The following is a 27,618-nucleotide window of genomic DNA, read 5'->3' as shown; positions in this document are numbered from 1 at the left end:
TGAATTACAAAGACCCAGATACTTGACTAAGGGCTTCAAGTACATTACTCATCTCAACCTGTCCCAAGGGAGGGAAGAGGGTTCAGAGAAATATTTCAATAGGCCAAGGTTATCAAGCCAGGATCAAACCTGAGTGCATCTGACGCTCCCTCCCCAACCTGTGAAATGTCAATGATGGTTTGAGACATTAATCTGTGACTCAGTGCACCCACAGAATAATGAGCGTCCCATTTCTCTTTTGGCCAACTTCCATGTTCTTAAAGTAGATAGTAGCACAGATGTGGAGTAATATTTAGAAGACAGGGAGACAGGGAAAGGTGGGTTGGATTTTGCTTCTGACCCCCTGCAGTATCTCCAAGCTAGTTAGGAAATGTATTACTTTGTTTAATACCATAAAACTTCTCTGTCTCGTGCTACATCAGAAGGCTCCTGAAAAGTCAGAACAATATTCACTTCTTAAAGACATGTTCTACTCTCAGTCTTAGTGACAAAAAGTATGCAGCTGCAGCACAGAATCATAGAACCGACATATTATTTCCTTTGTCCCGTAGTCCCTGAGTTATAAAAACCTTTTGGGAGGAATCACCAAAAGGGGATTCAGAAAAGCCAGGAGATAATGACACAACCATGGCATATATCTGAGGTGCGGAAAGGTACTCACTTATTATGGTATGTGACAGCTGTGTATACTTCCTGCAGAAATTCAGGGCCAGTGGATTTTCCAAAGATGACCTGTGTGCCAACAGAGAAAGGACCAAATTAGCAGGGGGTTTTGGGCATACCAAAGCAACTGTCATCAGCCCCATGGATGTTTGGGTCTGGCAAAGCGACATTTTGTAAATTAAGTGCGCTAGGTTTACAACTGACCCAACTGCACACCGACGCAGAAGAACCAGCTGTGAAGGGTAAACTGAGACCCCAAGGAGCTGTATTAGTGACCGAGAGCCAGATGGTTGTGAGCCTAGAAAACCAGTGCCCTCTCCACTTGGCCTCGAGGTCTAGAGGTCCGTTCTCCAGGCAAAGCCACACGGTTTTGTCCCCAGTGACTCTGATCCAGGTTCTTTCTCCTCCAAAGACATGGACCTGGTCTCTTGTGTGATCAGGACGTTCCCTGGCTTGTCGATGTGCTCCTGTTATTTAGAAAAATATACTAGGGCGCCTGGGTGGTACATTCAGTTAAATGTCTGCTTTCGGCTCAGGTCACATCCCAGGGTCCTGGGATCGAGCCCCGTGTCTGGCTCTCTGCTCAGCGGAAACCCTGCTTCTCCCTCTCTCTCTGCCTCTGTCTGTTGCTCTGTCTGCTTGTGCTCTGTCAAATAAATAAATGAAATCTTAAAAAAAAAAAAAAAAAAAAGGACACCTCCTGTGGCCTGACTCAGCCCTGAAGGTACATGAGTTGACTCCTCTTTGAGCAAAGGAAAGAAGAGCCTTCTCCTATTACTGCAGCAGTCATGCCAAGGTCCCAGGGCTTGGGGAGAGGAGAACAGGCTGGGATTGGCCCTCACGTGTCCCCTCCCAGAAGCTTCTGCACAGCTGGACCAGGCAGCCCTGGGAGCCTTGTTAAGGGCCAGAGCAGGGAACCACAGGAGTCCTCCTTGAGGACTGCTTTCCCATCCCTGCCACAAAAAGAGACCTTGCCGGGGCACCTGGGTGGCTCAGTGGGCTAAAGCCTCTGCCTTCGGTTCGGGTCATGATCTCAGGGTCCTGGGATCGAGCCCCGCATCGGGCTCTCTGCTCAGTGGGGAGCCTGCTTCCCCTCTGTCTCTGCCTGCTGCTCTGCCTACTTGTGATCTCTCTCTCTCTGTCAAATAAATAGATGGAATCTTTGGGGGGGGAGACCTTGCCTTGGGAAGGTGCATGTGTCAAGAGAAGGATGTTTTTTTAAAGGAAAAAAAAAAGTAGGTATCTGAAGAACAGAAACACTGGAAAAAATTTCCTTCAGTAGAAAGGTACGGGACCAGAACTCTAGGGCTTAGGGATGGAAAAACCGCCCATCTCATTTAGTGGCAGAAACATAAAATAATAATTCTGGCCTTTTGGGTGCCTTTGAGAGTGCGGTAGTATATCTTATTATTTGATTTATATTTTGTCTCAGGCTGAAGACCCACTCCTGAAGGGTGCTGAGACGGCGTGGGTGTTATGTTACTAGGCAATATTTCACATTTGCCTCCAGAGGCAGCCTGGGGCTTGGGTGAGTGCAAACGTGGCCGACACAGCGGGCCCGCTCGCCAGCTCTTCCGCCAGGAGGGTGATGTGGAAAGATTTCATCATGTTTTTCAAAGCTCTAAAATGATCTGCTCTTCCAAATGTCACAGATCACTACCGAGTAAGTCGGGGAAGAGACTTTCAGCTTAGAATGACCCTGTTTCCCCTTCAGCACCCTGGGACCCATACTCGAGTAGCCCCAAAGGCCTAGGCAGGTGCTGACATGTAGGCCTGACCGGACGGACTCTGCACGCGGACGAGCCCTGCATTTTGTCCGCGTGGCCTGACCGGGGGCGAGGAGGAGGGGGTTCAGCCCGCCCTGCTGGAAGGCACATGTTTCTCTGTCTTTACCGGCATCGCGTTGCTAGCATCCTCTCCACACATAAACTGGATCTTTATAGTGATATTCCGCGCCGAAGCCAGTTTGTTAGCGAAGTTTAGCCTCTGTGGGTAGACGTAGAGAAGATTCCTGGAAAAGAGAAGATAAAGAACCAGTGAACACTCGGCATCGGGGAAATACAGATCAAAAACCACAGTGAGATCCCACCTCACCCCAGGCAGAACGGCTAAAATGAACAAGTCAGGAAATGACAGATGCTGGCGAGGATGTGGAGAAAGGGGAACCCTCCTGCACTGTTGGTGGGAATGCAAGCTGGTGCAGCCACTCTGGAAAACAGCATGGAGGTTCCTCAAAAAGTTGAAAATAGAGCTACCCTAGGATCCAGCAATCGCACTACTGGGTATTTACCCTAAAGATACAAATGTAGTGGTCTGAAGGGGCACGTGCACCCGGATGTTTATAGCAGCAATGTCCACAATAGCCAAACTATGGAAAGAGCATAGACGTCCATCAACAGATGGATGGATAAAGATGTGGTATACATACACAATGGAATACTACGCAGCCATCAAGAAATGAAATCTTGCCGTTTGCAACGACGTGGATGGAACTAGAGGGTATTACGCTGAGTGGAATAAGTCAGTCAGAGAAAGGCAATTATCATATGATCTCCCTGATATGAGGAATTTGAGAGGCAGGGCGGGGAGCCGTGGGAGGGAGGGAGGGAAAAATGAAACAGGATGGGACTGGGGAGGGAGACAAACCATAAGAGACTCTTAATTTCAGAAAACAAACTGAGGGTTGCTGGGGGGAGGTCGGTGGGAGGGCTGGGGTGGTTGAGTGATGGGCACTGGGGAGGGCATGTGCTACGGTGAGTGCTGTGTATTGTGTAAGCCCGATGATTCACAGACCTGTACCCCTGGGGCAAATAATACATTATATGTTGTTAAAAAAAAAAAAAAAGAGAGGCGCCTGGGTGGCTCAGTGGGTTAAGCCGCTGCCTTCAGCTCAGGTCATGATCTCAGGGTCCTGGGATGGAGTCCTGAATCGGGCTCTCTGCTCAGCAGGGAGCCTGCTTCCTCCTCTCTCTCTGCCTGCCTCTCTGCCTGCTTGTGATCTCTGTCAATTAAATAAATAAAATCTTAAAAAAAAAAAGAGAGAAAAAGAATGAGTGAATAAAGTCTGGAGTTTATTTGTGCCAAGTTCTTCCCTCAACGCAAAACCCTGTGCTCAGGAGGTTACTATCACAAAGAAGTGTCTCCTTTCAGAGGTGAATTATTTTTGGAGGAATGAGGCCTTATGGATTCTTCTCTTCAGCTGCAGCCAACTGATAAGCACCAACCCTGTTCTCTGCTTTGCTACATAGCGAGATGGGTCTGCTGCTCAGAATGTCTTACTGCCTTCCAACGTGGAAATCTGCCTAGAGCTGGAACGTTTGATACCGGGATAAGAAAGCTACAAAAGGCTCGGCTTATTTTATTTTATTTTATTTTTTTTTTTAAAGATTTTATTTATTTATTTGACAGAGAGAGATCACAAGCAGGCAGAGAGGCAGGCAGAGAGAGAGGAAGGGAAGCAGGCCCCCTGCTGAGCAGAGAGCCCCATGCGGGACTTGATCCCAGGACCCCGAGATCATGACCTGAGCCGAAGGCAGTGGCTTAACCCACTGAGCCACCCAGGTGCCCCTTATTTTATTTTTTTATTCATTAATCATATCATTTATTTATTTGAAAGATTTTATTTTTAAGTGGGCCTACACCCAACGTGGGCCTTGAACTCACAATCCTGAGCTCAAGAGCCAGAAGCTCCCCAACTGAGCCAGTCAGGTGCCCCTCAGCTCCTTTTACACACAATCTGTGACCACAGACGATGGGCCTAACTTCATTTCTTTTCTTTCTCTTTTTCCCTTTCTAGTCTGTATGGAGTAGTTTCAGTTTCTTCTTACCACGGCATTCTGGATAGGTTTAGCTTTCTTCTCCTATCTAAGATGAGAGTTCAAACCCCCAGCCCAATAAAGTTATAGGACAATAACACAATAACAAGACGAAAAATATATCCATTTATCTAACAGCTATGGAACAGGTACTAGGCTAACTAAAATTTTTATTTTTTTTTCTTTCCCTTTGCATTTTTACTAGTATATTCCACTAAAAGGAAAGCTCTGGGAAGACAGAGATTTTTATCTGATGTTTGATCCACTGATGAATCACTAGCAGCCAGACTAGTGCTTGCAGCATAGTAGGTACTAAATAAGTATTCATTGAATAGAAGAACAAATATGTATTTTTTTTATGAATCATATTCCTGACTCAAAGAAACAATGATATTACAGCACTTACTTATCCTGTGTCAGGCACTATTCCCAAGTACTTCTTTTTCTTTTCCTTAAAGATTTTTATTGATTTGAGAGAAAAAGCATGAATGGTGGGAAAAGGCAGAAGGAGAGGGAGAAGCTGACTCCCCGCTGAGCAGGGAGCCCAACGCAAGGTTCATTCAATCCAGGACCCAGGGATCATGACCTTACCCTAAGGCAGACCCTTAATCATCTGAGTTACACAGACATCCTCTTAATTATTAATTTAAATTTAAATTCTCATAACTATCCTATAGCTAGGTACTATGTTCATGATATCATCCCCATGTCATAAATAAAAAAATGAGATGCAGATATGTTACATAACTTGCCCCAAATCACAGAGGTAGGAAATGTCAGTCGGGAATTAAAGTCAGGAAGTCTGGCTCTAGAGCTGTGTTCCCTCTCATCAGACCCACTGAAATGACAAGAATGACCTTGCCATACTGGGTCACTCATGACATCTTAGTGACAAGTCTGCCTAACTTTCTGGGTCTTATCAACAGGACACAAGGACTGGACTGACTCAATTAGTTAATGTCCCCTACTTCGGGCAAATGTCTTGTTCTCTTCGCACCTGGTCCACTGTTCCAAATCCTAGACAGCATGTTCACCCCAGACAGAAATCTTCTTGTTCCAAAGGCTTCCAAATCCCCCCGGTTTGAGAACCACTTATTTACGCATGTGAATTTGCACAGGAAAGATTTGTGCCTCCATCCCCAGCCGATTTCCCATCTTGAGGACGTAGTCGCTGCCACTCACTGGGTCCATATTCAAATGTAAAGGATGCCCCACCGGAAAAGGGCGAAGGCAGGCGATGAAAAATCTGTATCTGTTTAGTTTATGAAATCTCTGATAGGAAAATCAAAAGGGAAGGACGAAGCTGGCCTTGACTCCATTTTTGCCACTCTAACCCCTTAGTTGTAACAGGCAGATTGATCCTGCCATCACGCGCCGGTGACAATGGCCATTGCGGACCTGCCTCCGCAAAAACGTCTGGATTTACCCCATGGCTCTTCCTCGGTATGACAGTATCAGCAGGGACAAGACTCATAACCACCCCCTCAGACAAGACCCAGGACAGGGGCTGAGTGAACCCACTCCCGATGGACCGGGCTCACAGCCCCCAGTCAATGATTGGGCACCAGACATGGAAATAGAGAGCCATGTGGCAGAGGTCATGTTCAAGGGAGAGCTTCCTGAACGGCCAGGAATGGATGCATCGATGCTTAGAATCCCACTTTCACAATAAAATTTCAGAGTCATACAGTTCATGGGACTTATCATTGTTAAAAGCAAAGATGTTATTTCCCTGAGTGTCACACAACCTCTAGTCCGACGCCAGGTATCAGGCAAGGCGAATCCCATTAGCCCGCTGCTCACGGAAAACCCAGCAAACCCGGCACTGCCTGCGCTCTTCTGCAGAGCCCCAGCGCTGGGCAACACGTGAACACATCCGTGGGGAAGCAGGGGAGGTGGGGGAGACTCAGGGGACACGAAGGTAATGTGCGTCCTGAACCGCTTCAAGGGGGAAAGAGGCACCTCCTTTCCCTAAATGTTTTGACCTCAGAACTCATTTCGTTAATCTTTTCTTTCATGGTATATTTCCCCTGTGTAATGTGCTGAGAAATCACTCGGGAATACATTGAAATAAACTTCTCTGGAGACACAGGAACATCCCACATCAGGGGAGGAAAAACGCTGGCGGATTCTTGCTGTAATGGTTTTGCAGGATAATGAGTGAAGACTCACAGGTATTCAAGGAGAGAAAATGCTACTTGGAATTACCAAGAACACCCAGCAGCTGCTCATTTGCTTGTGCAAGTTCAAAGACCAAGGATGCAAATAAGTAACATTCCTATGTCTTTTTTTCCCCCAGACTCGCTGGGGGCAGGATGGGGGTGACAGAGTGCTGGGGACAGATCCCAACTGCTCGATCTTGGGAGCTCTCTAGGCCACTCTGCTTCGGGCACTGATGCCTGGCATTGTACCAACTGGGGTACACACTTTCCCTGCCTCCTGGCTTCTGTTTCCAGCTCTTTCTAGCTATCATCCTGTCCTCTTGGTGATCTCTTGTGATCTCAGGACCAAGAGTAGGTGTGAATGGTCAAGTCCATTGACTGCAACCTACACCGTAAATGGAAAATAACACAGATGCAAGGCAAGAGAGTCATCACCAGGAAATTAATTAAATTTCGAGAACGGGCACAATACTCAATAAGCTTCAAAAGTCAGTAAAGTCTTGACCACCCTCCAAAGAGGAGATGGCAGGCCGGGAGAGAGTAAAAGGATGAGCACAGAAGTCTGGGGAGCCAGAGTCGGGGGACACCCACGCCAAGCCCCAATCTTTGAAAATGAGAAAATGAAGGCCCTGGAAGGAAAAGGGACAGTGTGTCCTCTCTGAACCTAGCTGTGGCTGTGTCCGTGGAACCGTCCAGATCTTGTTCTGTCAAACTGAGGGAGCCCAACTGTGAGGCTGTTGGGAATGGACACGGATGTCGTAAGGCGGGCAGAAGGCAGTCCAAGGTCAGGTGCGGGCACGTGGCTGGGGGTACAGACCCCTCTCTGCTCTCGCTTGCTTATCTTTGAGGTCACCATTCCCCTCTGTTTCCCAGTGGTTGTGTTGAGAGTGGGTAAGGGTGTTGGCTCCGGGGCCAGAGAACTGGCCTTGGGCAAGATCTTCAGGCTTTCCAAAGCCCCGGTGGGGTTAATAGTCACACGGACCTCGCAGGGCTATGGTGTGCATCAATGAGCAAGAACTTACTAAGGACAGTTATGATGACGATGATTTCCTGCACACAGCAAGGTCAGACCCACACCACGGCCTACACGCTCCACTCCAAATCACCGTCCATCTCCCCTGGACCAGAGCAATGCTTTCCAATCATCTCTGGACTTCTACACTTGCCCCTTACAATTTACTCCTTATATATGCGTCAAGAGGACTTTTCCAAAAGTGTGAAACAGATTATGACAAACCCTACAAGGGTTTCCCACACTTCTCATTATGAACCCTATATGGTGTGGCTCCTGGCAATTTCTCCCACCCTATTGCTCATTACTTTCCTGTACTAGTTTTTTGTTTGTTTGTTTGTTTGTTTTGCTTTGTTATTTTTTTCCCCCAAGGCCTAGATCATTCTAAACTGATCCTTATGACAGGGCTTTGGTACCTGCTGTTCCCCTCACCTGGAAGAGTTTCTCCCGGTTCTCTAAATGACTGGTCCCTTCTCATCTCTTGGGCTTTGGCTCAGATGTCCCATCATCAAAGAGATCTGTCCTATCAGCCTCTAGAGTCGGTCCACTCCACTCTCTCCCCTACATGAACTCTTTTATAATCATGACCATGAAAGCACAAGGATGATGACATTAATATGAATCCACTTTTCAGTCTTGAATAGCTGAGAAGTACAGGAAAGTATAAAGAATAAAATGTCAACTACCCAATATCCTACTGCCTTGAGGAAAATCATTGTTCAGACAAGCTTATTTCCTTCTGTCTTTATTTCCTCTGTATGTTGAACAGTTTTATCCCACTGTGTAGATGAAGCTTTATCTTGGTTTTGTATCATTTAGTGTTGTTCAGTAACGACCGTTTTCCCAATGAACATGATGTTAACGGCTACATGATAACTCCATGGGATGAGGAAGCCGTCATGTACAGCAGTGTCCAAGAATAAGCATCGAGGTTATTTCCTCTTTCTCAGTTCTTAAGCTGTGATGCACACTTTTTATCTACCTTGCCCCTCTGTGATGTGGTGTATTTTTCAAAAAATCTCTTACGATTCTGTAGAGTTCAATTTCTTCATCTTTGAATCCATAGAAAAAAAAAAAACACCAACCCACCTTCTGTTATTCTGGGCTTGAAGAAATAATGAGCCAGAGTTTATAAAAACATTTTCAAGGAGCTGGATCAAAGGCTCCGTGTAAATCACAATGGATAAGCAGAAAAGCTGTTCCCACACCCATCTCCATGTCCCAGTACAGGGGCACCACCAACCTGACCCACCTGTCCCCCCAACACCGGTCCACCCCTTTGCACACTGTTCCACAGTCATGTTCAACCCCTGTCCTCAAACCTCATCACCATGGGCACTCAATTCCCTGCCCCATACTGAATGCACTTTCTGCAGGACACACAGCTGGAAGGAAACTTCCAGAAAATTTAGCTCAGCATCTCTTTTTGCAAACCTGGAACCTGACTCCAGGGAGGTTAAAGGGCTTTACCTAAACTTTTTTTTTTTTTTTTTTTTTTAGGAAGGTGAATCTCCCAAGGATTATTATGTTTCTTATTGCATCAACGTTACCTGATGTGTTTTGTTAAATGGGCACACTTTGAGAGAAAACGGGTCCACAAAAATAAGAATGTTATTTCTTGGGAGGGAAGATCTACCCACATGCTCAGTAATCTGGAGAACCTAAACCAGGTAAGATTATCAAGACACTGATGAACGGGCTTTATGTTTTATATGTAATAAGGTACACGCCTCATGTTAGCTAGAGAAAAATCCAAGACTTGATGTCATCTAACGACTTTCGAGAAGGTAGCCCATAAGCAGGATGAGACTCACTGTTTCTGGCCGAGGGATTTCGCCCGTGTGGGCCCAGTGTGCATGCATAGGATTGAGTACAATCTCATTTTCCCCAAACACAGACAAGAATGGCCCAAAGGGAAAGTTGGGATGTTCACAATCTTACATCTTGTCTGAATCAGATTCACATTGAAAAGAATCATAAATACATAAGCATTTGAGACCTGCTGGGGGAAAACCGACTGCTTTAGAAAAGAGTAAATCTCTCTCCAATCCCACTTGAAACTGTTTTAGAACATATTTCATTGTGCTCATTGAAATTTTACCAATTAAGACATCCCTGTTACCAAATATTTTTTTGAAACACCACTTAGGAGTTTTCAAATATTAAGAGGTTTAAATATCATCCACTACCACCTTAGTATGAATTAGTTTTCTTGGTTCCTTTCCTCCTTACAAAGAGGTTGGATTTGGACTGTTGGTGTGAGTGGAGAAAGGAGACAGACAGGAAGATGGGGTAATTTTTAATCATGAGGCACTGCTCTTGGGAAGATCTGGATATGTAACTCGTCAAGGAAAGTCACAAAACATGGAAATGGGGGAAGGTCTCAAATCCAAATTTTTTTATTCCACATTTTTTTCCCTAAAACATTCTCAAACTTGACACTGACAAAACAGTCAAAACATTCAATGGCTAACCACATCTCTCCTAACTCCCAGCTATACACATGAAACCTATGGTATGGTTTTTAAGGTCTGTGTTTAGATGTTCTTTGCCATTCCCATATAGGGAGGGCTCAGAAATTTGTTGTATAGATCAAGCTCCCAGTCAGTGTGTTAGAACTCTATTATCACTAGTGTTTGCCTGTCTTTCTTTCTTTCTTCCATGGTGACTAGAAAGCATTTAATAAGTATATATTTTATCTACATGGGCAGGATTGGAACAGACCAGTTTAGCAGTCCACATTTAAGACACCCTGCCAAACTCACCCTTCTCAGCTACGTCTTCCACCCCAACTTCTGTAGCTTGGTTAGAACTGTGGTAGCAGCTTCCGACATGGCTCCCAGTAACCCTGCCTCCTGGGATTCCTGCTCTGTGAAACCCCCTCCCCTTGCTTGCGGGCTGGACCCAGTGGCTCATTTCTAACCAACAGAATACAGCAGAAGTGACAGGATGTCACTCTGAAGGTTTACATAAAGACTGTGGCTTCTTCTGCCTTCGGATCAGGTCATGATCTCAAGGTCCTGGGATCGAGCCCCGCATCGGGCTCTCTGCTCAGCAGGGAGTCTGCTCCCTCTACCCCAATCTCCGCTCTCTGCCTGCTTCTCTGCCTACTTGTGATCTCTGTCAAATAAATAAATAAAATCTTAGGGGGAAAAAAAAAGACTCTGGCTTCTACCTTGCTTATGCATACACCCTCTTGCTCATCATTCTGAGGAAGCCAGTAGCCATGTTGGGAGCTGCCCTAGGGAGAGACAAACATAGCAAAAACCTCTGGAGGGCTCCTGCCAACCGCTAGTGACGAACGAAAGCCCTTGTAATCCAAGAGGAACTGAATCCTGTCAACAACCACAGGCGTGAGCCTGGAAGTGAATCCTCCCCTAGCTGGCCCTTGTGGTGGTCACAGCCTTGGCTACCATTGAACTGTGGCCTTCGAGAGCCCTGGGTTCATGGCATCCAGCTAAACCACACCTGGATAAACCACTCGGACTGGGAGATAACAACTGTGTGTTGTTTTATGCTGTAAAGTCTCGTTACACAGCAATAGGTAACACAAGCGTGTAGGTTTTTAAAACATCATCGGTCAACTATTCACTGACATTTAAACATAGGATTCCTTTAGAAAATGCTTTCTAATACCTGTAAAATTTCTGCCTCGTAACTGGATCTCAGAGCTATTCTCCTGGCCTAAGGAGTATAATATAATGACAACCCATTACGTTATAATATACGTTGTAACATTATAATATAATATAATGACGATAATGTTCTTAGTACCAAAAGAGCCTCTTTGGCATCCATCCTATCTCCAACTAAGTATAAAAACTTGAGAATTACGAAAAACATAAGTAACTTTTCTTTGGTTCTAGCTCTGATTCCATTAACCGAACTAATTAATGTTTCTTTGAGAGGCTGCGACCAGTCAGACAAAAGCTAAGAAGAATGCTAAGAAGTATCAGCCACATCCTTTCTTCTCCTCTAAAGCAGCAAAATTTTAAGGATCGCTTCCCCACATAAAAACAGAACAAGCACTTCAGTAATATTTGGCTTTGTAAAAGACCTAAATTTCAAATTAAAGACACTCTTCCAATGCCAGATTGGGACTGGGCTGCATTTTTTTAAGACTACCAGACATGGGGCACCTGGGTGGCTCAGTGGGTTAAAGCCTCTGCCTTCAGCTCAGGTCATAATCTCAGGGTCCTGGGATCGAGCCCCGCATCGGGTTCTCTGCTCAGCAGGGAGCCTGCTTCCTCCTCTCTCTCTCTCCTCTCTGCCTGCCTCTCTGCCTACTTGTGATCTCTCTGTCCAATAAATAAATAAAATCTTAAAAAAAAAACAACAACAAAACCTTCGTATGAGAATAATGCCCTCCCCAGGCACCTGCTTAGAGTTTACTCTCAGTCGGAGACTGACCATACAAGGAAAATTGGGGCAGTCACCCTGGCTCTGCCCGGGCCTTGCAGAGGAGAAAATCCACCCAGCAGGATGCTAGAGACATAAGGGGTGCAGCCGGCGCCATGGTCCCACCAGACCCCACCAGAGCAAAACACCAGCAAGTCAGCTTAAATTCAACCTGCTTCTTCCCCTGCTACATGCGAATACTGAGAGCAGTTACTGATGCGATGTCACACAAATAGCAACCGTTAGCACGTGTACCGTAGAGCATTTTACATTTCGCAAAGCACGTTCGCACGTGAAGTCTTTATTATCTCCCCAAGTATCTTGGAGTTACTCCATTTTACAGATGAAGAAACGGAGACTCGGTCTCTTGACTCTGATCTTGGGTACCTTTCTGGGCAGTAGAGCAGCTTCCCTTCAGGCTGAATGGTTCTGTTTGGTAAAAATATTTCCTCCCTTTGTCCCCATTAAAGCTGTTCTTTATGTCTGGTCTCAGCAAAATTTCACTGGTTTCAAAATATTATTGGGGGGGGGTGGTTTGCACTGCTAAGTGCTCTCAGTTTGCTTTTCCACCAAGTAAGGACAGACCACTAATCTGAGGTTTGTTCTTTACAAAAGAGAAAGCAGCCATCCAGCTACCCCTTCGGGTGGGGGCTGGCTGGTGATGACAACGAGAGAAAGCCCATCTGGGGAAAATGAGTCACCTCCTTCCCTTTTCCTCTCCTCACTGGGAAGATCTCACTGATGTTATGGGAGAATTCCAGTACCATCCGAGAGTCCTGGACAGTGCGGACTTTGGCGGGACTCAGGTCAACGATGGTGGGGTACAAAGTTTTGCCACTGGGATATGTTAAGGTCAGTGATGCAAGGAAGGCAAGACAGAACCCAACTGTGAGCTCGGGAGGAGCTGAGGTTTCTGCATTTGCCTCTTTTTTTTTTTTTTTTCCGATTTTCTCAAAGGGGAAAAAAGTAGAGGGTGTATCTCTGCGTGCCACCCTGGCGGACACAAGCTGATAGGCTGATATGGCCACAGTGCAAATTTATTAATAATATGGAGAAACTGGCCCACTTCTATCTATAAACCCAAGAAGGGACCTCAGAGAAGCTGTGGCACTGGTCTAGGGGCTCTGATAGGAGAGAAAACACCACCCGCATCTCCCCCAATGAAGAAAGTGGGGAGGGGCCAAAGGAACCACAGGTGCAGTTTTAAAGCCTGAAACTTTAGGGAAAGTTGAGAAATGAGCTTCGAGAGGTTCTTACTGCTAAGTGTGGGATTTTTAGCCGTAGGCATGGAAATCTCTTTAAAATTGCTCAAAGGAGCCAGTAAGTTGAATTCCTCTACTATTATCCTTATCAACCTATAATATTTCTATTTCTACATGGTTGCACGGATCCCAGTTGACCTTTCTTTTTTTTCTTTTTAAGATTTTATTTATCTGTCAGAGAGAGAGAGCACAAGCAGGGGGAGAAGCAGGCTCCCCTCTGAGCAAGGATCCTGCTGAGGGACTGGATCCCAGGAAGCCTGAGGCTTAACTGACTGAGCCACCAGGCACGCCAAACCCCCAACATACCTTTTGAAGGTCGTCAAACAAAGAACATAGAACACATGAGGTGAAACTGGCACATTTTAAGTTCTATAACCTATCTGGTTTTTAGGCTTGCAGATAAATGAAATTCATTTTTTAGTTATAAAAGATACACAAAATCTGATTGATGAGCATTTTAAAAAAATTCCGTTATGCCCCTGTAAAACTCAGTCTTTCCCCACCACTTAACTATCAATAAATAGTTCAATTTAATGCAGCAACGTTTAAAACAGTAAAGTCTATTTCACTCTATGCTGTGGGGCCCACCTGTCCTGCCCCAACCCCTACCCACTTTGTCCCCTGCGGAGACTCTGACACAGCCTCTAACTTCTGGCCCCAGGGTATTGTGACTTTTGCTGAGAAGGGTCAAGGGCATGGGGTCCGACGCCTTGAAACCACAGGACGTCCATCACGAGTGAGAGCTCTTAAAACACCTCTGTGTTAGCGGGGGTCAGGCACAGCACAGGAAGAGTGTGGGTGACCACTCGCCCCGGATCGTCTACACAGCACAGGAGAAAGTCAGATCTGAGCATGAAAAAGCTCAAAAGGAGAGAAGCTGTTTCCCCCTGCACCTGCTCGGCTGGGGAGTAAGAAGAAATAACTCCCTGAAGGATGTCTCATCAGGAGAAAGACACTTCAAAGAACCGATTTTAATATTAAAAAAAAAAAAAAGAAAAGTCTCAAAATCAAAGAAAGAAGGCTTCCTGCATTTTAGGGAGCTCCTCCTCGGCCAGCCCGACTGTTCATCATAATTAAATACATACCCAGGTCTGCTTTATTTGCATCACCGTCTCCCTGCTGCCGCTAACTCATCAACTTTGTCCCGCCCAGGTCCAAACGGGAGGCGGCGTGAACCCGCCTGTGGATAAAGGATCTTCAGGGAGGAGAAGGACACCATCCTCCAGGGGACAGGGCAGGGTCTCTCAGGAGGACAGTCACATTCGCGCAAGGTGCCCTCCCAGGGAAGGAGTCTTGAACTTCAGATGAACGTGGGGCGGGGACTTGAGGAACAACAGACACTACCGGGCACACGCGATCTCCGTGAGGATTCATCACTGCCTCATGTTTTTAACAAATTCTTGATTTCGGTACAGTTGCCACGGAACATTACATTAGTTTCAGATGGACAGCACAGAGCTTTGAAAAGTGCTGGCTTTCTAAGGTCATGACTTACTTAATGAAAGAAGACAGAAGGGGACCAGTTAGGATTCACGACTTTGCCCCCCACCCCCCTAAAAAAGACAATAGTAATCTCTCAGGACACTGCAATACTTTTCAGTTCTTCCTGGTCCTGCGCTTCAAAGGCAATCGATCAATCAATCAATCAAATGTGTGTTTTCCTTTAATAAATCACGACTCCCTCTGCTTTGTAATGGGGGAAAACCAAAACAGGTGGGTCGGCACCTAGAAAGTGAGCAAATTGTGCCCTCAAGTGGCGGAAGGATGTACTGCGGGCTGGGCTTGGCAAAGCCGGTGCTTGTGGGGAAGTCCTGCCAGGTCACTGCCTCCCTTCTGATCTCTTTCATTCTGAAAAGAAGGAAGACAACTGAATTTTGGAGCAAGGCATCGGGAAAGGGGGATCGTGTTCCCGAATTATTATTGAGCCCAACGTGCCACAGCGAAATCACGTACAAGGACTTAAGTATCGGGACAGTTCACGCAGTAGGAATTCATTTCGGTTTTGCCTGTGTTGCACTGCTCTTCTAAATATAATGTTTGTTTATAATAGGGTTTATTTTCTTCAAGCAACTACTTGCTGAGGTTAGTAAAACCAAGGACTGGGTTTTAGGATTGTCTTATAAGGCAGAGTTCTTTCAACATCCCTTTAAAGATGAAAAGGAGAAAGTGGATCCAGTAAGTATGTTTGCTCAGGTGTGAAAAGTTATATAAGATTTTTTTTTTCACTGTAACATCATTTGTTACAAAAGATTGGCAACATCTTAGATGCTCGGTATCATGGGTTAAGTAAATCATAATGCATCTCAATGAGATTCAGTGCAGCTGTTAGAGACATAATTTTATGTATTCATCAGAAGGGCTCTCCAAAACCCAGTATTTGATGAGAACTCAAGACGCAGAACAGTGTAGAGATTTCGCTATGCTTGCATTGTGAAAGGAAAAATCCCAGAGCTATATTGGCTTGTACAGACATCATCCATCTCTGGAGGGACACACATTGATAAAAATGGCTGTTTCCAAGGGTCAGAAACAGAACTGTGGAATTTATGGGATTTTCATCTATTTTGTTCACTAGAATTTCTCTATTGTCTAGAAAAGGGCCTGGCACTCAGTATTTGTGGAATAAATATGCAGATAAAATCAAACAGATGTATATGTACACATATTTAAAAGGCTCTCCCCAAGGAAGGGGTTGGATGACTAGAAATCAGTAGTGGGAGAGAGAATTTACTCTGCACTTTCGTACTTCAATAATTTAGAACTGCCAGAGTAGGCTGTGCGTTCCAAGAGACATAAAATTCAAGGAACATAAGAGACACGTAAGAATGGGGAGTTATTATTTTGATAGCCACTTAAGGAAGGTATTGTTCGATGGTGATTTACACCCAGGCAGCCTTATCGGAAGCCACGGACTGTTAATTAGCAGTCATGCTGGAGTACTCACAGCATCTTAGCATATCGTGTTATAAAAAACACTGTCGTCCTGGGGAGCGATTTCCTGCTCCAACACTTGGTCGTTCCCAATTCTCCTGACCTGATACTCCAGCAGCAGGATCCGCTGTGGCCCCAACACACAGTGCGGAAAAGATCCTGGCTGGACGTACAGCCAGTGGAGCTCAGAATGGGAGTCCATTGCCATGGACCCAAGAGAAGTCTGTCTCAAGGTCACCTTCTACTCCGTGTGCCCCGGCCCCCTCCGACCCACCCCTCCAGAATTATTTCTCTTCCTTTCCTTCCATGAAATTTTGGCTTTCAGGTATCTGTTCAGGATTAGCTTGTACATTTATCTTACACCCTTCTCCCTACCTCTGTAGGATGCTGGTCTGATGGTTTTCAACCTCCTGCTTCCCCCTGTGATAAGGGAGACACCTCCCTGGTCAACCAGGCCTCAGGCGAGCTTTGGGCATGCGGACTGCTGGTCTGAGAACATTCTGCTAAAAAGGGGGACGCCTGAAAACAGCTCATTATCCATCCAAGAAATCGTGTTCCAACGGATGTACTTGCTCTCGGCAAGCTCGGTCCTCCACAGCAAGTCTGCTAATTGGATAAAAAGGCTTCAGAGCCTTTGGGAGGGGGGGATAGGAGGTGAAAATGTACTTCATGGGGCTTTCTCTGATCTAATCACCCGCTAAAAGGACGGCCAGGAGGTTAACAAGCTAATTACAAGCTCAGTGCCTATGATCTCCGCACACACCCCCATGGCAGCCGCAGGACCGGGTGCCCCGAGAGGTCAGGCTGGGCCTCGGCGGCAGCCCCGCTGTTCCTCCATCCCCAGCCCCACAGAAGGCAGCAGCTGGCATCCCCCTCACCAGCTGCTGGGCCCCTGGGACATAAGCCAGGAGTGGGCTCAAACATGTGACCGGGCTAACATCTGCATCTGGCCGTGGAGAAAGGGGTGCCCACGTCAGACGTGGATAAGCCTGTTTATCAACCTCATTTTCCCAGCTGTCCTGCCCATGATTTCGCAACGGGGCTGGGCTGGGTCTGGGTCTCGTCCCACCCCACGCCCCTGTCCCGGGAGGTTGCATGTGGCGCACTGATGGCCAAAGCCCCTGGTTCGGGAGAGGCCGGCCATTCCTGGGAATAGCACTTCTGGCTCTAGAAGTTCACCTCTTCCCTCAGAGCGTGGGTCTGTTTCACGAGTGACCGCCCCATGGGGGCTCACGTGGATGCTTCTGGAGCCGGGTGCAGGGCTCCTGTAACTGGTCTAGATTATTCCGTAAATCACTCTGAGTAAGGCAGAGTCACCAAGGACTCCACAGAGAAGACAGTGCGGATGGAGCTCCTTTGGGTACCAGCTGGTGGCTGGCAGAGGCCCCCTGCAGAGGTCGGAGGGATGAGGGGACTGAGAACAGGAAGTCAATGTCAGCTTATCTAGCCCCGTTGTATTAGAGGCCCTGCGACAGATGCTCCTCGAAGACACTAAAAAACAGTTCTCTTGAGTTCTACTCACACGGTGGTAAATCGAAGCCTCACCCCTACTTAGATTCCTATCATGTGTGACTCTGGCCAGCCCTCACCTTCTCGCCCAGAAAACACCTCCTGGGGCGCCTGCGTGGCTCAGTGGTGAAGCGTCTGCCTTCAGCTCAGGTCATGATTCCAGAGTCCTGGGATCAAGCCCCGCATCAGGCTCCCCACTTAGCCACTTTCTCCCTCACCCACTCTCCCTGCCTGTAGCCCCTCTCTCGCTGTCTCTCTCTCTGTGTCAAATAAATAAATAAATAAATAAATAAATAAATAATTTTTTTAAAAAAAGATTTTATTTATCCATTGGACAGACAGTAGTAGTAGACACAAGTAGCCAGAGGGGCAGGCAGAGAGAGAGGAAGAGAAGCAGGCTCCCCGCTGAGCAGAGAGCCTGACTCCGGGCTCGATCCCAGGACCTTGGGATCATGACCTGAGCCGAAGGCAGAGGCTTTAAGCCACTGAGCCACCCAGGTGCCCCCCCCCCAATTTTTTTTTTAAAAAGAAAACACACCTCCCACTGGATCCACTTAAGAGTTTCCCGCACCCAGGGACCTCAACAGTTCAGGTGAAAATTACCCAAATTCAGATCCTGGGTTTGTCACCACAGACATTCCGTGCTTGGCCCAGAAGATGCATCCCCACAAGTTCCAGGCAAATCAAATTTCTCTAAGTCAAGCTATATTTCAAATTCCTGAGGTGGACCCTCTATAAAACTAACTCACCCACTCTGTAAATCTTAATTTTCATTCCCTTGATTTTGTTAAAGGGACGCAACTGGGACCAGGATCAGAGACACGGAAACAGCAATGTCAGCAGGGACAGCTAGCGACAGGCCAAACCCTTAGCGTGCTGTCCAGAATTCAACGAGGTCGAAGGAAAAATTTTTTTAAAAAGAAAAAGGCACTGCTACTCCTGCTGAAATGATAAAACCTGTACGACAGAGAAGACTTTAGGGCATACCCACTCTTGATACCACAATGTAAGAAGGTTTGGAAATCTTTGCTTGAAAAAAGACTTTGGGGCGCCTGGGTGGCTCAGTGGGTTAAGCCGCTGCCTTCGGCTCAGGTCATGATCTCAAGGTCCTGGGATCGAGCCCCGCATCAGGCTCTCTGCTCAGTGAGGAGCCTGCTTCCCTTCCTCTCTGTCTGCCTCTCTGCCTACCTGTGATCTCTGTCTGTCAAATAAATAAATAAAATCTTTAAAAAAAAAAAAAAGAAAGAAAGACTTTGATCAGAGGGGAAAAGGGATAGAAAAGCCACAAGGTTCCAGGTTTCTGGAGGTATAAGGAGATGAGAAGGCACAAAAGAGGGCTGGATTCGGGCACAGGTGAGCAGCCTCGCTCAGCGAAGGCCCACAGTCAGCTCACGGGTCTGACCCAGCGTTCAGATCTGACCCAAGCCTTCCACTTCTATTGTCTGCAATGGAGCTGGAGGTGTGTGGAGAGGGGAAGATTCATCCACGGTTGGGATGCTCTTAAGACCAACCTAATCAGAACCACGAAAAAGCATGTGGGGACTGTTGCAAAAATAGTAAACATTTAACAAGAGCACAAGAGAGGTAGACAAGACGCTCTCTTGAGGTCACTGTGACTCTCCTTCCTCACAGAAGCTATAAAATACGGTGGCCTAGGAGCCCGGCGACGGTGCCGAAGGGATACTGAAGACCGGGTTCCTAGTGGGCCGGCGTTGGCGCGTCTAGAGTGTCCAGTGGAGCCGAAGAACATGCACTGTGTCCCTGTGGGTGTTTCTCACGATGCCAAGTCAGGTTCAGAGGAATCTGTCCGGACATGTCCTCGTTAGAACTCCTGAATCCCACATCGCACAAATGCACTCTGAGTCCCGCGGTGATGTAATTAAGGGATAATGTTTGCAGCAAGGAGTAGAAAGCGCCATAAATGCCTCCCCGGGGTGATTAAATACTGAGGAGAAGTTGAGTCACCACAGAATTCATTTGATGCAAGTTTATTCCAATGCCAGAAGCATTTCTTTTTCCAATGATAGGACAGGGTTTCTAAAAAGATACAAATACAGCCTCCACAAGCAAACCTTTTCATGCCTTCCTCTCCCTCTTGGGAATGGGGAGCTGAAACCACTAAGCCAGAAATACTTGTTCATCGATGGAAAGGGATGGGGGCGGAGTCTGTGTTTGAGGATTGAGCAAGGACAATGAAAAGCTGCTTCGGAACAGGGAATAATTGGGAGGGACTTTGGTACTGAAGGAAAAGGTCCATTTCTAACTGAACGGATGCCTGTTCCTACTTCTCGCTGTAATTCTTGACGTCTTGACGTCAACAAACCACTCACTTCCCCACCCTGGGTCTCAGTTTTGCGCATCTGGAGATGTGGGGGTGGGGACCGGGTCAGTTCTGAGATTCTTTGCATGTCGGGTCGGCATACACACGCTTCACACTGGGAAGTGTGAGTGGGGATGTGGGGGAACGGGCTCACTTCCATGCTGGGAGGAAGGACTGCGAGCGGGTACGGTTTTGGAAAAGGGGGTGGCACGAATAAAACTGAAAAATGCGGATTCCTTGCGACCCAGCAGGGTCACTTTGAGGCACGCTGCTTAGAGAGGCGGTCACACGTGTGCAAAGAGAAACAAGGACAGAAACCCTCGCTGCAGTGTTTCGAAGAGCCCCGAATTGGTAAAAACATAAGCGTCCATCAATAGAAAAATAAGAAATGGAGAAATACAGTAGGGCCTCTTCCTACAAAATACTATATCCCAGTCGAAAGCACGACGAAGCGCTATCTGCATCTATAGTAATATTCCCAAAACACAAGCTGTTAAGAACTTGGTCAAATTTGTGAAAATCAGAATAATTATGTAGGATAATTTATCGTCGCCGAGTATGACCCATTGAAATAATAGGATTCACGAAGCCGCAATAATAATCAAAGAAGAAAAATTATACTGTTATATTGAAAAGTACAGTGTAACACAGAGTGTAAAGCTATTGATGTACATTTTAAATGAATATAAAAATAAGACCATTCGGGGTTCACGTGTGTTGTGTGTTGTATGTGTGTGTGTGTGTGTGTCTGTATGTCTGTGTGTGTGTGTGTGTGTTGTAAAACAGAAGTAAGGAACCATCCAACTTCATAATAACTGTGGTGTGTGGGAGGCAAGGTAGAAGCCTGTGTCTGGAGACGGGGGATAAAGCAGACTTCAACGTAACCAGTAAGAATGTACATGTGTATGTGTATAAAATGCATGAAAACAAACGTCATTTCTGGATGGTGGCAAAAAGGTACTGGTTATAACATTCTTCTCCACAATTAAAAAAAAATCTTCTCAGGGGCACCTGGGTGGCTCAGTGGGTTAAGCCTCTGCCTTTGGCTCAGGTCATGATCTGGGGGTTGTGGGACGGAGCCCCGCATCGGGCTCTCTGCTCAGCGGGGGAACCTGCTTCTCCCTCTCTCACTGTCTGCCTCTCTGCCTACTTGTGATCTCTCTCTCTCTCAGTCAAATAAATACATAAAAAATATTTTTAAAATAAAATAAAATAAAAAATCTTTTCAAGGGGTGCCTGGGTGGCTCAGTCAGTTGAACAGTTGATCATGACCTTCTGCTCAGGTCATGATCCCAGGGTCCTGGGATCGAGCCCCACGGCAGGCTCCCTGCTCAGCGGGGGGTCTGCTTCTCCCTTTCCCCCTCTACCCAGCTCATGTTCATCATCTCCCTTAAATATATAAATAAAATCTTAAAAAAAAAATAAAAAATCTTCTCAAAAGAAAAACCAAAATACATGAGCAGCAATGTCTTTGGCAAAATAAGTGAGAACAGCTTCCTCCCAGCCCTCCGCGAAGGGCCACCAAGAAACCAAGGCAGCCTAACCTCTTAGGCCTTTACCGTCCAGTTCTGCTCTGCCCACTATGGTAACCACCGGCCGCTTGCATCTGGATTTAAAGTCAAATCAAGAAAGATCAAATAATATAAAAATCTCCATTCCTCCGTTACTCTAGCCACAATTCAAATGCCGAACAGCCGCAGGTGGCAAGTGGCTGTTGTATCGGAAACATACATAATGAAGATGTCTACCATTGCTGTCAATGTTATAGGACAGACTTGATCTTGAGCTAAAAAAATCTTTCTTTTAGACAATGAGAACATTTTTGGTCACATTGCTCTTTCCCTAATACATCCTTCTACACAAAGGGAAACCGAGGTAATGACTAGGAACCTTATTTCATTTCTGGAAGGAATATGTCCAAAGTAATCCCACGTTCCAACTTTGACTCAAGTAACATGTTCTGGTTAAATAAAATTAGATAAACCATTTTTAGAAATGGATCTCACCATGATCCACAGTTATGGAAACATCGTATTTCATTTTCCCCAAAATTTAGGAAGGAAGAAGATCGGTTGAAGGATACGGAGAGTGGTCCCCAAGCACAACTCTACATGTGGGTTCCACGGTTTCCCCTGAGCCCAAGTTTCTTACCTGTACACAGTATGAGGGACGTAGACTTCCCGGATGGGGAATTCCAAAATCTCTTTGTGTGGACGTGTCCGGTTTTCAGGAAAAGGTTTCACTGGCAGCATTTCAGGAGTGAGGGAGCCACTGATGATCTCTGGAGCTGGGGAAATTTCCAGTCTGAGCAAGCCTAAAGAGGGAAAACAGGACTACTTCGGTAAAAATGCAGTCATGTGACACGGGACTCAAGAAAGACTGTTGTGCTGTATTTCTTTTATGAAAGAAAGGATGAGTTGTGGGAGTATAAGAGTTTTGGAATTCCTAGCTAATTTCCTCTAGTTGGAAAAAAAAATCATGTTTTGATAACTTTTGAGATTTAGTTTCTAGAAATTAAAGAGCAAGGAATTGTACAATGAGAAAAAATGGATCTTTAAGCTTCCTTCTAAAAATACCACATTATAATAGCACATAGTTAACAATTGGTGGTTTTCAAACTGGGTTCCCTGGTGCCTCAGGATCTATTAAGCTAATAAAAAGGAAGATGATCTCAGCTTCTACCAATGCACCTCACTCTCACTTTTCTTTTTGCACTAAGAGTTTCATATAATATTTTATTTGATAAAAGATGCTGCTCTGTTCAAACTATTATCTGATTATCTGAAAAGCCAGATCTAAAACATAATGCTCCTTTAATAGGAATAGAAATATTAACAGATTTTTCAAAAACATAGACCAATTCAGACTCTTCCCTCCTGAAGCAAAATCAGGAAACATTTATTTAGCAAACATTATTATTATTATTATTATTTTTAAAAGATTGAATTTATTTGACAGACAGAGATCACAAGTAGGCAGAGAGGCAGGCAGAGAGAGAGGAAGGGAAGCAGGCTCCCTGCTGAGCAGAGAGCCCGACGTGGGGCTCGATCCCAGGACTTGGGGATCATGACCTGAGCCGAAGGCAGAGGCTTTAACCCACTGAGCCACCCAGGCGCCCCGCAAACATTATTTTATAAACTGTAGCATTAGTCCAAAAGTGTGTCCACTCATTCATGGCTTTGGGACAGTTAGCGAGGAAAAGACAAGACGTCCACACCTGGAATCGGCTTGACTCTTCTCTGTAAGGACGAAGATCTCTTGTAGTCAGCCAGAAACTTGAATAAGTCTTCGTCACTGAGGCGATCCCCCTCCTGCAAAAAGAGAACTCAGGGTTAGTGCAGAGACATCGCTGGCTCCTGGGGTGAGGATCAGTGATTTCCAGGAAGACCTTGATCCTTAAGTTTTATTCTGACATGGTTTTCATAGGAACAATGACTATAGCCACTGCTGAAATAATTTAGTTCAACCTCTTGTCAAATATTCCTTCCCAGATACACGTATCAATGGAACAGAATAGAAAGCCCAGGAATAAGCCCACAATTATATGGTCAATAAACCTTCAGCAAAGGAAGAATGAATGTCTAATGGGAAAAAGACAGTCTTTTCAACAAAGGGTGTTGGGAAAATTGGACAGCCACATGCAGAAGAATGAAACTGGACCATTCCCTTACACCACACACAAAAATAAACTCAAAACAGATTAAAGACCTAAATGTGAGACTTGAAACCATAAAAATCTTTGAAGAACATACAGGCAGTAATTTCACTGACATCGGCTGTAGCAACATCTTTCCAGATCTGCTCTTGAGGCAAGGGGAACAGCTATCAGGACCACATCAAAATGAAAAGCTTCTACACAGTGAAGGAAACAGTCAACAAAACTAAAAGACAGTCTATACTGAATGGGAGCTCTTTGCAAATGACATATCTGATAAAGGGTTAGTATCCAGGATAAAGAATTTATAAAACTCAACACCCCAAAAAACAAACAGTCTAATTAAAAAATGGGCAGAAGACAGGAAGAGACATTTTTCCAAAGAAGACAACCAGATGGCCAATGGGCACATGAAAAAATGCTCGACATCACTCATCATCAGAGAAATGCAAATCAAAACCACAACGAGGTATCGCCTCACACCGGTCGGAATGTCTAAAATCAAAAACACAAGGAAAAAAAATGTTGGCAAGGATGTGGAAAAAAAAGAACCCTCGTGCACTGTGGGTGGGAATGTAAACTGGTGCAGCCACTGCAAAAAAGACTATGATGCTTCCTCAAATACATTAAAAATAGAACTTCCCTATGATCCAGTATTTGAACTACTGCGTATTTACCCGAAGGATATAAAAACTAATTTAAAGGGATACATGTACTCCTACGCTTATAACAGCATAATTTACAGCATCTAATTAGGGAAGCAGTTCAAGTACCTATCAAGAGATGAATGGATAAAGAATATGGGTATAGACACACAGTGGAATATTACACAGCCATAAAAAAAGAATGAAATCTTGACATTTGCAGTGATGTGGATGGAGCCAGAGCATATCCTGCTAAGCAAAGTCAGTTAGTCAGAGAAAGACAAAGACCCTATGATTTCACTTGTATGTGGAATTTAAGAAACCAGACAAATAAATACAAGGGGAAGAAAAGAGGCAAACCAAGGAACAGACTCTTGACTATAGAGAACAAACAATGGCTACCAGAGGGGAAGGGGGTGGGGGGATAGAGGGGAAATGGTTGATGGGGATTAAGTAGTACACTTGCAAGGAAAGCAAATAAATAAAATAAAATAAAGCAAAATAAAGTAAAACAAAAGAAAGTAAAATAAAATAAAAATAAAGACTGCTCCATGGATACTTGAAAAGAAGGAGCATCCATTCTTTTCAGGATTGGGATTTCAGGGCATCAACTTGATATGCCTCATCAGTTACCTTATGTAATTCTTCTGTATCCTGACTTTCACTCCCTATGCTTCTTTGTTTGTTGGCATAACCGGATAGTAAGAGACCCCACCTCAAAAGACTACTTAGAGGAACACACAAGGGTACTTAACCCAAAGCATTCAGAAGAGTGCTTCTGGGTCTGAGTGTTTGATAAATGCTACTACTCCACGGGTTGAATTGTCCATTTGGTCTGTCACAGGCTAAGCCAGACAATTAAAACTTGCTTTTCGGGACACTGCAGGGACAAGAAACAAGAGACTGGCCATAATGCAATTACATGAGATGACTGAATGAAAGATAAGTATAATAAAATAAAGATACCTTTTACAAGGAAAATACACTCCTTCTGTACCACTCCCAACTTACTATCTCAACAAAAATCCTTCTCAACAAAAATCCTTCTACTACATTCTAAGGAAGCCTGCTTGACCTGTACAAATCTAGGCCAAAAGTTTCTTCCCCTGTAACTTAAATCCACTAATGCTGGTTTTACCCTCTGAGACAAGGCAGAACAAGATTACCTCCTTCTTCAAACATTTAAAGAAAGAGAAAGCATCTTTCCGTATTTTTCCTATCTTCCTTTTCTTCAGATTTGTCTCGAACAAGAAGGCTAAGCATAAACACTACTCTCCAGGCACCTATAAGGGCCAGGTACTCTGCCAAGGATTCAAGGGCAAGAGCTCTAATCCAATAGCCCAGGAAGGTAGGTAGCTAGGTAGCTAAGGTAGATAAGTAAGTAGGTATGTCTTATTCCCAAGTACAGACAAGAAAAGTCAGTTAAGTACTTTTGCTCCCTGTCCCCACAAGGACAAGAGAAAGGGCTAGATCCCAAACAGAAACTCTTCAGTCCCATGCTACTTCTATGGGCATGCCACCACACCTCCCACCCCCAGCATCCCTTTTGCATTTGGGGTTGTTGAGAGGCCCCTGAACTGCTTCGTGAAGACTGCTTGAGCTTTGGAAACTCTTCCAAGTCAGAGTCAAACCGGGTCTAAGTCAAATGTGTTTGTAGTAAAATAGACCTAATAAGAACAGCACCATCGTATCCCTTTCTGAACGCACAGTGATTAGGGCCAAGTACATTCACGGTGTTGTACAACCGATCTCTGGAACTCTTCCATCTCCCAAAACTGAAGCTCCGTATCTATTAAACAACAACTCCCGATTCCCCTCTTCCTCTCGCCTCTGGCACCCACCAGTCTACTTTCTGTCTCTATGAATGTGGTCACTCTCAGAAGTTCTCTGATTTTTTAAATAACCTTGATTATCTATTGAACTAATAAAGAGAAAGATCCGTGATGGTGACCCTCTATGAGGAAATAAATGTGGCAGAAATGTGGAAAGACGGAGTAGGGGTGATAGGGACCACAGCTGGGCTGGGAAAGCCCAAGACCAAGGGGAAAGGGCTGTTCCGGCCAGATGCTCTTAATAGCCCAATAAATGGTACTGATTTGATTATGAACTGGACTGTGATTGTTCAAAGAGGAGGGTTTGCCTTAGTGGGAACAAAACCTTCTGTCAATGAAATGAGCCAACACTCATTTAGCCTCTGCTCCATCCCAGGCTCTCTGAGCAGAGCTTTACACACCTCCGGCCATCTACCACGCCCACCTGCCCCACGGGACAAGCACCGTGGTCCCTGTTTTGCAGATCACGACACTGAGGATTGATGAGGTTAACTAACCTGCTCCCTTAACCATTACATATACCTCCCCTTTGGGCTCCAACACTCATACCACCCAGAAGAGAAGTTCAGACCCAATGGAGCGGGAAGAGATACCTGCTTGAAAAAGCTGTTGACGGTCATGGTGGTGGTCTTGTAGTTGGAGCCAACCCCATTTTCCTCCAAGGAGAGGGCTCTTTCAGAAAGCCTTCTAGTCTGGGACAGAGTTCTCCGCTCACCCGCGGAGCCTCTCCCTGTAAGGAAGACAATCGTCATTCGAAAACATGCCTTTCTGTGTGAATACACAGCAGTCATGACCTTTATCATATAAAAGACAGCATTTAAAAAATGTATTATCGAAGTGTAGTTGACACCAATGCTGTCTTCATTTCAGTGTACATGAAAGAGAAGTTTTAAGTCATGAAATGAGAACATGGCAAGTGGCCATCCTTGTTTTGGATGAAAATTTCCCTCCACTGGCCTCACCTTCCTCTGTCCCCCTGTCGGAGCCCCTCGTCTTCCTCTGACCAGACTGGAGAAGCCGTGCGCAGCCGCAGGCCCCTCCCACATGGAGATCAGGGCAGGCCACCCAGCAGGGCCCAGCACTGCAGCCAGAGCTGGGTCTGCCGAGAAGCTTTATTGAGCCAACACTGTTTGCTTTTGTTTTATTTTTACATTTGCATCCTGCTGGGAGAGGCCTGAGGTCAAATGCCCCTGAACTTTGGGACTGTGACCCAAAGTTGCCAGAGTTAGGGCGCCTGGGTGGCTCAGTGGGTTAAGCCGCTGCCTTCAGCTCAGGTCATGATCTCAGGATCCTGGGATCGAGTCCCGCATCGGGCTCTCTGCTCAGCAGGGAGCCTGCTTCCTCCTCTCTCTCTCTCTGCCTGCCTCTCTGCCTTGTGATCTCTCTCTGTCAAATAAATAAATAAAATCTTAAAA

At 45.6% G+C, this 27,618-nt stretch overlaps 1 protein-coding gene across 4 annotated transcripts in view; it reads right to left on the bottom strand.

Annotated features, from left to right (window-relative positions):
* Positions 1 to 27,618, bottom strand: part of DOCK8 (dedicator of cytokinesis 8) — a 201,974-nt gene that overhangs the window by 77,542 nt on the left and 96,814 nt on the right. For all 4 annotated transcript variants that reach the window (XM_059411918.1, XM_059411919.1, XM_059411921.1 and 1 more), the window contains 5 exons: positions 26,797 to 26,933; positions 23,290 to 23,383; positions 22,224 to 22,386; positions 2,557 to 2,674; positions 662 to 732 (listed from right to left, as the gene is read on the bottom strand). In XM_059411918.1, coding sequence (XP_059267901.1) covers positions 662 to 732; positions 2,557 to 2,674; positions 22,224 to 22,386; positions 23,290 to 23,383; positions 26,797 to 26,933 — 583 coding nt within the window. The remainder of the gene's footprint in view (positions 1 to 661; positions 733 to 2,556; positions 2,675 to 22,223; positions 22,387 to 23,289; positions 23,384 to 26,796; positions 26,934 to 27,618) is intronic.

Source organism: Mustela nigripes, chromosome 9 (assembly GCF_022355385.1).
Source record: "Mustela nigripes isolate SB6536 chromosome 9, MUSNIG.SB6536, whole genome shotgun sequence".
In the NCBI taxonomy this organism is placed as follows: Eukaryota; Metazoa; Chordata; class Mammalia; order Carnivora; family Mustelidae; genus Mustela; species Mustela nigripes.
This window is presented reverse-complemented; position numbering and strand designations above follow the sequence as displayed.